The sequence below is a fragment of the Amblyomma mixtum genome, chromosome 2 (assembly GCF_055824585.1).
Source record: "Amblyomma mixtum isolate Tamu chromosome 2, ASM5582458v1, whole genome shotgun sequence".
NCBI classification, from domain to species: Eukaryota; Metazoa; Arthropoda; class Arachnida; order Ixodida; family Ixodidae; genus Amblyomma; species Amblyomma mixtum.
In genome coordinates this window covers 275,976,312-275,989,637 of record NC_143013.1, presented here as the reverse complement: position 1 = coordinate 275,989,637, position 13,326 = coordinate 275,976,312, and the positions used below count along the sequence as shown (strand labels likewise).

General features: G+C 45.5%; 1 protein-coding gene across 1 annotated transcript in view; it reads right to left on the bottom strand.

Annotated features, from left to right (window-relative positions):
• Positions 1 to 1,462: 1,462 nt before the first annotated feature.
• LOC149364076 (uncharacterized) overlaps positions 1,463 to 13,326 on the bottom strand; it is a 110,813-nt gene continuing 98,949 nt past the window's right edge. Inside the window, exon 5 of the mRNA XM_089568632.1 lies at positions 1,463 to 1,504. Within this exon, the coding sequence (XP_089424758.1) occupies positions 1,463 to 1,504 (42 nt within the window). The remainder of the gene's footprint in view (positions 1,505 to 13,326) is intronic.

Sequence of the window (13,326 nt, the reverse complement as noted above, 5' to 3'; positions counted from 1 at the left end):
CACACTCCAGAGACTATTGGACACCTTCTTTGCGAGTGCCCGAACTATACTGCTGAAAGAACAACATTGGAGGCGACTGTGAAACGACTGGACTCTCGCCCTCTCTCTGAGGAAACTCTTCTGGGCGCCAGGACGAGACGTTCTGATTGGTGCCGTGTGACAAAGGCCCTGCTCACCTTTTTGTGTGAAACAGGCCTGGATACTCGTCTGTGACCGCCTGTGCACAACCTACATGGTTAATGACATGTGTCGGTGTTTGTATTGCTGACACCAGTTTTATGAGTTTTATGTGCGTCTACTCACCGCGATGCGAGTGCCAGCCAGTGTGGTGTGTGTGTGTGTAGACATCACCCGAGAAACTCATTGTGTTATGCCATCATCAGCCTTCATTCGCACTTTCCTTTTCCTCCTCTTCCCTTTCCCCTGTGTGGAGTAGCAGGCCAGGGCCATGTTACCACCGGCCGACCTCTCCACCTTTCCCTCATTAAAATTCCTTTCTCTCTCTCTCTCTCTCTTTGCAGGAATCAGCAACCCTATGTACGCTGCGGTTACTATGACCCCGGATGTGAAGCGATCAGCACGGTCAGTCTGTTTTTTCTATCCTTCTGTATAGGTCACTGCGTCTGCTGTGTGAAATTGTGGTGAACTTCTGAGGTGAACTTCACAATTAGTATGACTCGTTTTAAAGCCGCTGTTACAGTTGTCCCCTCCGCAGAGTTCAGTGGAGGACTGTAGGACACACTGCCTTGGCTCAGCCACTTGCGCGGTCGCTCTGATACTCCTATCGGTGCAAGCAGATTGTAATTGCAGTATATCACAGAAGGAGCCAACCAAGAGCCAACCAGATGTATCACAACCTCCCGGAGTTTGTTTAACATAAGCTATGGCTGCGGCATGACAGGCACCGTGATGAACGACAAGTAGCGCCGCATTGTGGCCGTCACCTCGTAAGAAGCGACCATGTTACACGTTTTGAAAGGAACCAAAGAAGAAAACAGTTATTCCTGCACCGGCAGGGGGCCAGGAAGCGATATCGTCGTATTCTGATTGTCTTGAAAATCACACATTCACTGTAAAGGTCAAAAATTTTAAAAGGTAAAATTTCCTGAAATGCTCTCATAATTTTTTTAAGTGCCGGCTACCAAACATTTTGTTGCGGCGCATTTGGCGAAAGTAGTTATCACCTGTCTATTAAAATTAGATTATCTGTGCACAATGTAAATCACGACGGCTTAACTTTCTGTGATCAGCTGACTCCAAGCTTTCTGCCAAATTAATATCAGAGTTTACGTTTTCCGGCGTGTGTACGCCGCGGGGCAGGGACTCCAAAGACGGCCATGCAACGACCGACCCAAGCTGCCCTGCTCACCGGCGAGCTACGCAACACCTGCGCGCAGAACATTAATGAAAGGGTTCAGTAGTATGCACTACAGAGCATAACACTTGCGGTGACATCCGAGCGCTAAGGTGCCACAAATGCATTGGGAACCATGCGCCAAAAGACCTGAGGGGCCCAGCAAACAGGAGTCTTAAGTCTAAAACTCACTACGCTACTCGCTCAAACGTGGAAACAGCAGCCACTGATGCAGTCCCGAAAAGCCGCCTGCTTCTTCGGCGACGCAAGAGCAGCAGTAAGCCGATAAATTTTCAAGCCGGTGCTCAGGTGGCCGTGCTACCAGGTTTCAATGCGACACGGGCAAGCCGTGTGCCAGTATCATCACAGCTCGACCGCCGCCCGTGTTAGGAAGAAAGGCGGAGTTTCCCCTGCTTCCCGAATCTTTCAAGCTGCTCGCCAGGCACACCCTCCGCATAGACAATGATCGGAGTCTACAATTACGGCTACTAATTCATTCAGTGTTACCCGCAAGAACGCCAATACCGCGCCAGCGTAGCAACCCATGCGCCTGTTTTTCGCGGATGACCATCAGTTCCCTCCTGCTCGCGTGAGTGCATAGGCCGGCCACAATTTCATCACGCTTTTTCTTGAACTTGTGCACCGTTTCAAGCACAACCAATACCTGATGGCCGGTACTTTGCAAGCCATCAACTCAAGCCTGAACTAGATGATAAGGCTTACTCAAGTTCTAATGGAACGTCACAATTGCAAGCTCCAGAAAATCGTCAAACCCGCAGCGAAGAGTTAGCCACGTGCATCATTCAGTTGAATTACCTTTGTTTTGCTTGCGAGAAAGCATAGTTTCCTGCTCCGCTACACGACGAGATCGTGCCTCCCTGTCCTCCTACTGCAAGATACCCTAGTTCCAACTCTTACACTTCCCGGATATGTTATTATCAGCAGCCAACCACGCCACACCTGCTGCGAACAGTGATAAGAGCAGTTGGGACAGTGAAGCATGCAGTGGTGCTCGTGGCTTCACAAATCCTACATGTGAAATTAACGTCAGGCTTTGGTGTACAGCAGATCATTAAATTGTTAAGACACGTTATATAGGTTTATGTATCCTAACTTTACCCCGCAACTACATTAGCGTAATTTGGTCTTGGGTCAATGGCGTTCGGAAGAAACACCCCGGTGCGGTCATTGGGATTCTTGGCGAATTGAACATGCAGCACAATGAATGCGGATGGAAAAGAGACATGCATCGCAGCTCGAACCTCGTGAACGTGATGGATGAGGCTCACTTTAGTTTCCTCAACCAGCCCACCAAAACTACCCGCATCAGTGCGTACTCCCTCCAGAGTGACACCACGACTAACCTTATGAGGACAATCCATCTTGAGTTCTCGCTGGCTTGTGCTTCTGCACGCATGGGGGAGTAATCATGTGCGTATATTTATTACACTTCGTGACCCCAAAGACGCCGAGGTCAGAACGTACGGACAGTGCCCTCTGTTGGGAAGCTTTCCGGCTGACACTTGAGCGGACCTTTGAAGATCCTGTGGCAGACCGAGAGTAGGACCGGGGTTTGGCTCACCTTGAACAGGTTGTGCACCAGGCCGAGTGCAGGGTAGCCAAGCGGAAACCTTTCTGGTTAACATCCCTGCCTTTCCCGCTTATCTGTATCTATCAGTATCCCGTATGGACAGAACACAATGCGCCTTCATCTCACTGATCTTTGCAGCAACGCCTTGATAACCTGCGTGAGCACAGGTCGGTACAGTACCAGGCCTGTAATGCTGTCTGAGCTTATTTAGGGCTGAGGCACGCGACTATATTAACAAATAAATAACTCTGGGCTTCACGGCAAGATTTCTGCTCAAAGTTTAATGGAAACAAGGGTGGGCAGCGCATATGGCAGCTGTTCCGCATGTGGCAGTCGTAACGGCCCACTGTAGAGCATAACGGCTCCATCCGGTATACAGCGATCATTCAGAGCGCAAGACTAACTGGAGGCCTCCTACGCGTTCACTAAACGCCTTTTCGATCAACGAGCGTACCAAATTAGTCAGCGACAACATTAGCATTCCACGTTCAAACAATATCGGTGTACTGCAGGGCGCGACCGTAGGGTTGGGAACGTAGTAAAGTGCCTGTCGCTTTTATCTCTCACCTCCATCATCCTGTATCGATGAAAAATGATAATAATAATACTTATTGCTATTATCATTATCCACGTTAAAAAACCTACTTCATTAAATTTTAGCCTTCACGCCGGGTTTTCATTGACAGGTGTTGTTTCATAGGAACCTTTTCCACAGGATTTAATTGTCGGGAGGGTCTTTCCTTTCACTTCACCTGTCATAAAGAGGGAATCCTTTTTACGTTACTGCGGTTTTGTTTATTGTATTTTAAATACAATAAATACAATAAAAACCTGTGTATTGCCGCGCAAACTTGCCGGGCCAAGTCCTACAAGCCGCTTGTGGCTTAGACGGGCCTATGAGCTTTGTAATGAAGTATGATTGCAATAAAGTATTATTATTATTATTATTATTATTATTATTATTATTATTATTATTATTATTATTATTATTATTATTATTATTATTATTTCGAGAGTTGTCCTGCACGCCGGTAACCCCTGGCTTACGTTGGTGCGCGTGAAAGCTGTGCGCTGCTAGCTACCTTCCAACGGAAAAGTTGCCTGCCCCGCCCCTGCTCGCCTTTTTGGTCACTACTAGCTGGCTTCATTCAGCGGGGCACCTGCACAAGTTGGCAGCTGTAGCGGTGCTGCGGCGTGACTTTGGTAACGGCAACTGCTTCGCCCGGTGTGCGCACCCACCCCTTCATTCTTTCGAGAGTTGTCCTGCACGCCGGTAACCCCTGGCTTACGTTGGTGCGCGTGAAAGCTGTGCGCTGCTAGCTACCTTCGAACGGAAAAGTTGCCTGCCCCGCCCCTGCTCGTCTTTTTCGTCACTACTAGCTGGCTTCATTCAGCGGGGCACCTGCACAAGTTGGCAGCTGTAGCGGTGCTGCGGCGTGACTTTGGTAACGGCAACTGCTTCGCCCGGTGTGCGCACCCACCCCTTCATTCTTTCGAGAGTTGTCCTGCACGCCGGTAACCCCTGGTTTACGTTGTTGCGTGTGAAAGCTGTGCGCTGCTAGCTACCTTCCAACGGAAAAGTTGTCTGCCCCGCCCCTGCTCGCCTTTTTGGTCACTACTAGCTGGCTTCATTCAGCGGGGCACCTGCACAAGTTGGCAGCTGTAGCGGTGCTGCGGCGTGACTTTGGTAACGGCAACCTCTTCCGCCCGGTGAGCACCCACCGCTTAACGAACACTGTTCCCCTGCATGTGTTTGTAAGAGAGATTGTGTTTCGATTCCTTTGTTAATTTCCTTTTTCATGCCGCCGATTGCTGAGTGTTATTTCTGAACATTGCTGCGTTGATATGGGTGACAGCGAGGAATGTATTGTCTGTCAGAAGACATTGCCGGATGATGGCCGTTTTATGAGATGCATGGATTGTAAAGAGCCGTATCAATTGGGACAGAACTGCTCAGGTATCGCTCCAAATACGTTCAGTACGATGGGCCCGCAAAAAAGAGACGTTTGGGTGTGCAAAACCTGCCGTACTAGCAAAAAACGCAGTGGCTCGAATTCGCAGCAGCTGACACAAGCAGCGGACAGCTCTGACCTACTTGCAGCACTTATGGCAGAGATTAAAGACATTAAACGAAATGTCGAATCCATACCAGAGCTCCATGTAAAATTGGATTCTTTGCTACTGCTAAAAGCAGAATTCACTAAGCTTTGTACAACGGTTCATGAGGTGGAAGAATCGGTAAGCTTCCTTTCTGCCAAGTATGACGCAGTGGCCGAACAACTTAAAGCCGATAAGGAAGAAGCCTCGGCTCGTAATGAAGAAATATGCCAACTGCAGGAAAAGGTGCACGCTCAGGAATCTTTGATTCAGCGACTGCAGAATGGGCTTAACGATTCTGAGCAGCATAGCAGGAACGCTAACATGGAAATTCATGGCTTGGAGATGGAAAGAGGTGAAAATCTGATTAAGTTCCTTGACGAGCTGGCTGAGAAACTTGAACTGCAAAAACCTTGTAATGGGGAAGTGGTGGCTGTCCACCGTCTTCCAAGCAAGAAATCATCGCCTCCGATCTTGGTACGATTCTCCTCTGTTGCTGTTCGAGAACGCTGGTTCGCAGCGAGGGGCAAGCTCCAGAACCTTTCTGGTCCGGAATCATCGGACCAGCTTTACTTCAATGAAAATTTGACAGAGGGCAACAGGAGGTTGTTTTGGCTTGCAAGAACCAAAGGAAAGAAAGAACACTACAAATTTGTTTGGGTTAGAGGCGGCAAAATCTTCGCAAAGAAAGACGAAACCGCAGCTCTCATTCGAGTTACTTGTGACTCTGACATCGATAAGATAAAATGAATCACGGGTCCTTCACAAATTCACTCGAGTTTAGAGACTTTGCTGCTTTTAAGGCAAACCTTGGCCGAAATGCAGGTCAGGAATTCACGTTGGTAAACTTCAATATTCGTAGTCTTCGCAAGTATTGGGAAGAATTAAAGATGTTAGCAGATGAATCGGTAGGTTTTGTTGACATATTTGTTGTCACCGAGATAAATTCACCGGAATCCTGTTTACATTTGTTCGCCGTGAATGGTTACCGTGCTAGTTTTGCCACACGCGCGGCGCGCCGTGGTGGAGGCATTGCTGTCTTTGTGAACCAAAAGTACGATGTTTCTGTTGTCGACATCTCGTTTGCACATGCGGAATGTTTAGCCTTAAATATAGATCTATTGCATGCGTCCCTTACATTATTGGCTGTGTATAGACCACCATGTGCTAGCATAACACGATTTGTCACTGAACTCGAAGAGATGCTTCTGAAGCACAAAGCAGATGACTTGTTCTGCGTTGCAGGGGACCTGAACATCGATATTTTATGCCCAAATAAGATTCCTGTTTCCGATTACCTGTCCTCTCTGTCGGCTTTTGGAATAGAAAACATGATCAGTGCCCCTACGCGTGAAGATCTCATGAACGGTCGACTGGTGAGGTCTTGCCTTGATCACATTGCTGTTCGTGCACTCCATCACACCTTGTCCGCATGTATTATTTCACAGCGGTTAGCAGATCATTATTTCACTGCCTGTCGTTTTTCGCCGAAATATAAGCTACCTGGAACCACTGCATCAAACGGCAGGGATGCTAATATGCTAACTGTCACAATTATAGATGAAAGAAAATTGGATATGCTGATAGAGTCCTTTCGCTGGGCACACTTAACTGAAGGCGAACCGGTGGAGATAGTATACAGAAAGTTGTGTAATAAACTTGACCAGCTGAAAGAAACGTGTACTCGGAAACTAGTGCGTAAAAAAGGCGGAATCACAACTGGTTAAACCCCGAAATTGTGCGGGCAATCGCAAATCGTGATTGGCTTTGGAAACGCTCTAAACGTGTTCCTAAAAATAATGACCTTCGTTCTGAATACAGAACCGCCAGGAACAGGGTTGTGGCCCCTTATTCGATCCGCACGACGGCTGTACTTTCAGCAGCAGTTCCAACGATCCTATAAAAATCCTGCAAAAATGTGGTCTCTGATTAAACACCTTCAGGGAAATGATAGGAACCTGTCTTGTTCGGACGTTTTGGTAGACGAACTTGTGTCGAAAGGTGATGATTTGAATAAGTATTTCACGCTAGCGGCCGAAATGGCAGCAGCACGGCAAGGCTTGAAATGTACACTAAAAAATTCTTTATCAGCTTCCGCATATCTTCCAAGGCTATCAAAGGACGATCTTGCCAGGTTAGTGTTTAGCTTCCGACGAAACAAGCCCGCCGGAATAGATGGTATATCGGCTGCGCTGGTACAGCGGAATTTTCGCGCTCTTTCGGACATACTGCTCTTCTTGATTAACGGGTTTCTGGAAAACGCCGTAATACCTGAAGATTTGAAAACTGCTATCGTAAGGCCGCTGTTCAAGGGAGGACAAAAGAACGCTATCGAGAACTACAGACCGATTTCTATCCTGCCAATTTTATCACAGATTCTAGAGAAATTCCTATTTGAATGTATGACTTCCTTCTTAGATAAATTCGATGTCATTTCAAACCGTCAATATGGGTTCATTAAGGGAAGAGGAACTACATTATTGCTTGAGGAATTTGCTGATGAATTGTACGCTGCTTTCGATGAAAACACGTTTAGCTGTGCTCTTTTTCTAGACGTTAAGAAAGCGTTTGATACGGTTAATCATGCTATTTTATTACAAAAACTGTACCTTCTGGGTTTTCGAGGACATTTCTATGCTATTCTAAAGAATTTCTTAAGCGGACGTTCACAAGTGGTCAGAATTAACAGCCAAATGGAGCACAGTGCAAAGCTCCCTGTGAAAGCGGGTGTACCACAGGGATCTATTCTATCTCCATTGCTCTTTAATATATTCACAAATGATCTCAGCTCAGTAACATCCAAGTGCTTGATTTTTCAGTACGCGGACGACACAGTTCTGCTCACGAAGCATATTAACTACGAGACGGCAGTGAATGTGTTGCAGGAAAACATTAATTAAGTCATGAAATGGTTTTCCGAGAATGGAATCTCGGTGAACATAAACAAAACCAAAATGGTATGTTTCAGAAATCCTTTAAAGACGCTACTTATAAACAGACAAGTATTCTTGCATGATCATGATTCCCTTCCCTGTGGTTGCAAGCCAATAGAATATGTAAACTCGATCAAATATCTTGGTGTTGTTTTTGACAGCAGCTTATCTTGGCATGACCACTTGGCATATCTGTGTGCTAAGCGGAAGGTTACATGGTTACTCTTCAATATGAAGTCTTTGGCGCCGATGTCGGTGAAAAAAACTATAATTCATGCACTTGCGTACAGTGTTCTCAGATACGGCTTAACTGCATTTGCGCCATGTCCTTCACGCTGGCATTGTCGTATTGATAGTATACTAAAAAACATGTTGAAGAGCATTGTGTACAATTGTCACATGCCATCCGGCACGGACGTCTTTCAGTTCCTAGGTCTTCCGTCATTTCATTCTCTTTTTGTGCAGACAGTTGTTCAGCGGCATTTTTGGAATTCAGACTTTTTAATTATTAATACTCCTAAACGGAAATTAAGGAAAACAATTCGTTATTATGTACCGCGCAGTGTAACTAGATACGGAAAAGCAAGGCGCTGTGCTTATGTACCTGAAATCTTTAATGAATTACCGGATGAAATTTTTGCTGTAACTTCTATGCGTGACCTGAAGATGCATCTGAAAGCCCTGTGTTGATCTTGGTATTCTTCTGTTAGTGAAGTTATGCTTAAAATGTTCGTTATTTCATTTATTTTTATTTTTATTTTGACGTATACTCTTGGTTTATAGTTGAATTTCTGAATACTTGTGCTGTTAACCTGTGTTTTCCAATTTTTGTTTGTTTTTTTTGCTCTCGTTTGGGTGTAACGAGAAGCGTTACTGTATCTATTGCCTTTTTTGTAGTCCTGGCCGTAACTGCCGGGCCCAGTCACTCAAGCCTCTTGTTGGCTTTGACGGGCCTGAACCTTATTGTATTAGCTACAAAGTGGCAATAAACATTATTATTATTATCATTATTATTATTATTATTATTATTATTATTATTATTATTATTATTATTATTATTATTATTATTATCATTATTATTATTATTATTATTATTATTATTATTATTATTATTGTTATTATTATTATTATTATTATTATTATTATTATTATTATTATTATTATTATTATTATTCAATATTGCAAATACCACACATTGGCCGTTCCTTGCTACCACTCTGTCATTGCATTGCGCCTTTCACGCAGGCAGCATCTCCATACATGAGCAACGACACGTAGAGCGGGTGAGCTAGAACATACTCTCCAACTAGGTTTAATTCCATCAAAGATTTCTTAAGCATAGTGCGCATGTCAGCATCGCGAGAAAAGACTGAATACGTCGTTATAGTTAATGGCCCACGCAGACAGGCGGAAGTACTCCGCAGGCTTATCAACCTCTCCATGTCTGGCCAACTTACTCGACGCCAAGCTTACATAAGGATTCTGGTGGCGTATCTTGATCAGACGGAAAGGGCACGACACGGATGAGCAAAGAAAGGGGAGCAGTGCAGTGAGCAAGTAAGCAATGCAAGACCCTCCTGTGCTTTATTAGTGGAGTGACCAGTGTTGAGTCGTGTACAGTAGAAAAAGAGACCCTTCCCCTAGTCACAGCCTTTCTTGGCTTATGGATTTTGTTTTAAAAAATTACCACTTCTTCGCAAGAGAACAGTGCGACAACCTTCAGACGCTGAGTTGAGAATCCATTCACATTGCTAGGTGTATGCCGAAGCATGCACATCTCAAGGAGCTTTATACGCACAGTGGCATGAACCTGCTCTTATAGATTGCTGGACAGCCAGACCTCGTCCAAAAAAAAAACGGATATTTGAACTTAATATGTTTTAGGAACTTCATATGCACACGAATGTAAAGTTCTCCCCTCACAATACTACATCTCCTCCAAAGGCCCCTACACTTGTACTCAAAGACTGCTAACTACGGCACGGAAAAATAGCTCCACGAGGTGGAAGCTAGGAGCGACACAAGCGCTTCACTAAAGCGCACAGACTACCGACTACTACCACTATCAAATACACCGATGTGGCAGAGACTGTAATCTCCACAGCCAGTGAACATAATACCAACGAGAACAGTCCCCAACCATGTCCGGACAGTGGCGGGGGTTGGCACCACACGTCGCATGGTGAATACATCTATACTCCCCATTGTCAACGAAGTCAACACTATGTAAGTAGAACACACAGCTCTCCTAAAAGCAGCCCAGTGGGCCCTGTAAACGTTACCGCGTTATGACTCCAGACTCAGACTGTACCTCTTCACAGTTCCGGTTCACGCATAACAAGCGTGCAGACAAATGAGCGCAAGCCCATCAGCTAACTATACCATCGTCAGTGACCTATTAGCAACATTTAAGAGACTCAACCACAAACTAAACATTACGACTATTTCATGGGTGCCTGAGCACGCAGTCATCGAAGGCAATGAGTAGGCCAACAGCGATGTGCAAGCAGCAGCCCACAAGATTGCATCCGCGCCAAACTCTTTTCACACTTTAGCGGGTACACAGAACTGCCCGTTGGGCCCCAACGCTTCCAATAAATTGCGAAGAAGCGACGCAGCAGTTCTGCATCTCAGCGGAGAACGAGACGAACGCGCCGAGGAGAAGGCGCGCCTTATTCCTCCTATACTGGAGGAGCTACCGAGGGGCACACAGACTCGGCATCACAACCAACACTGCACTAACCGTGCTATTAAGGCATAAAATATACAATGACTACAACGAGGTGATGTGCTGTCGCTGCCGAAGTCCCGCAACTGCTACCCACATCGTCTGGGAATGCCATGAATACTCGAACCCTTCTCCTAGCTACGTAAGTGTCTAGCTCCTGTCATGCACATGCGACAGCACGGCCGTCGCTCTGCTCCGGGCTAAGCTAGAGGAATTTGTTTCAGAAGGCCCTAGCACTAAGTTTACAGCAGTCAGCGACGAGCGAATCAGCACCTGCCTTTGTCACTTGACAACTGTGTGGCTGGAGGCCCACATAGATGCCTCGAGCATTATCCACGTGATGGTTTTTTAATAAAATATGTGTTTTAATCAATCTTAAAGAAATGGCACCTATTTTACCCCTAGCTTGATTCTCAAACTAATCGACCGTAGTGATCTCAACAGCTACCGCTGAAAGAGAATAGGCACCATAAAAGAAATTAAGATATTCTTTAGCGTTGTTTTAACCGTTTTGAGAAATGTCGTTAAGTTAAGCGCAAAAATCGCAGAGCATGATCTCAGCATCACTCCTGGTATTGGGGTGCATAGCACGTCGGGGGGCCTTTATTGATTGCGCTATCTATTTGGCCCAAGCTCAGTTCAGATTCATTTCTGAGTGTGCTGATGGAATGATGCCAATAGGTGTCGTTTTCACACATTGTACCTGCTGGGTCAGCGAAGATGATTTGTTTTTGTTCCAGCCAACATACGCACTGAAGCTGTAATCATTAATGCTGCAAGATAGTTTTCAGGCGAGCGTCTGAAATCTCGAATAGCGAAAAGGCGAAGAAACCTCTGGCATGCACGGAAAGAGTAAAATCAAATCTTTGATATCTACGCTCGTAACTGTTTTGGTGAAGTATACAGAGCTACCCTCAGTGATTGAGGTGCGAGCTCTAAGCTGAATAATGCTACTGCATGAAGTCTGCTGGACATAAAGCATGATTTCAAGATGCCACGGCTCTGCTGCTTTAACAGTTGTTATGGTGAATTTCTTTCTCTCCTTTATTCTTTCAGTAGCCATACAATCATTTGTTAGGCAACAAATATATAGAACTAATTTCCAGTTACCCTAGACGACCCGGCGCTGCAGAAATTAGAAACACGCTTTGATCATCAAGAAGCTGCTCTTGCTTCCATCAAGACGACGAAAACCCGAACTAAACTTGGTGCAGCCACCTTCGATATGCGCCGTTTTCTCTTTCGTTGTTGAGTTTCTATAGCATCTTTTTTCGGGGAAACAGAGGTTACTTTTCGCCACTCTTTCTTGGGCTGGCGATACCTAAACGCCATAATTAAAGGGTAGGATATTCAGTGTCGTGGATTACATTTAGGGAGATAAGAGCGGCAAAGTGTCTTGTCTTCCGCGGGGCCCATACCGTGTTCCCCTCATGGAAAGAATTCGTGCGGTAGTCTCAACAGGATACCCTTACCTTCGTCTTTATTCTAACCTGTTTTTTTTTTTCAGAGCTGCGACAGTGATGCCGACTGTGCTAGCGGATGTGGTTGCTGGGGAAACCTAGTAGAAGGACCTGAGAATAACAGAAAATGCTGGTGCAAAACAGGAGCGAAGCTGGAGCCGTAAACTTTCTCGTTCACACATGATGTCTTTGACTAAATTTTCGCTTGAAGCAAAGCTTTCGCAATTGCGTTTTCTTAGCAGATGAGATTGTGCCTGCTTTTTCTGGCTCGGTGGACGATGAAATGAGGCAGGCGCTCCTCGAGAACAATTGATAAGGAAGAAATACGCACTGAACGTTATTCAACGAAAAAAAAAGCTCCACAAAAGTGGCTCGGTCACACATTGTGCGAGCTCTGAAAAAACAATACAATATATTATCTGGGGTTATTAGACGTTAAAGGCTTACTGTACCGAAATTTTGCTGCGGCATTTTATGAAGAAAACGATAATTTACCTTTTAAGTCTGGTGACTGCGAAGAACGCTCTCATGAAAAAAAACTTGGGTGCCTTCTTAATCACATTATTAAAAACAAAGATCTGTCTGCCTTTATGTCGCGTGGTACGGTGTCTAGAATGAGGGCCTAATGCTCTTCCGGTTTTGCCGACACAACTCCGGCTGGAACGAGTTCCATTGCCCTTATGTGGCATGCATGGGTCATGACCTTCGATTTTATTGTATTAACGTATGGCATTATACTACTCCAACCCACTATCTACTTCACTCACTCGCTAATCCCCACTAAGCATTTTTAATTTATTTCCTCAATTGGGCCTAGTTCAAAAATTTTGGTGGCCCTTTGGAATTTTGGGGGAGGGCTAGCTTAAAAACTTTGGAGTCCTCAGATTTTGAAATTTGTTGGTGCCCTATGATTTGCTCACTGGTGGTCACGTGGTATTGATGACGTCACGACCCTCTCGATTGCATAATAGATTTTGGGAGGTCCTCAAACCATACAGCCGCAGTTTTGCAGCAGTTAAACGATCCGCCACTGCCCGAAACGTGGCTGTTTCAAACGCAGCCACCGGAGGGTCTTGTGACCCAATTTGGTCCTCCCTTGCACCCGTAAGTGTCATGGGCTGCGACATGGAGGACAAGTTATGATGGCGTCCCAAGATCACGTG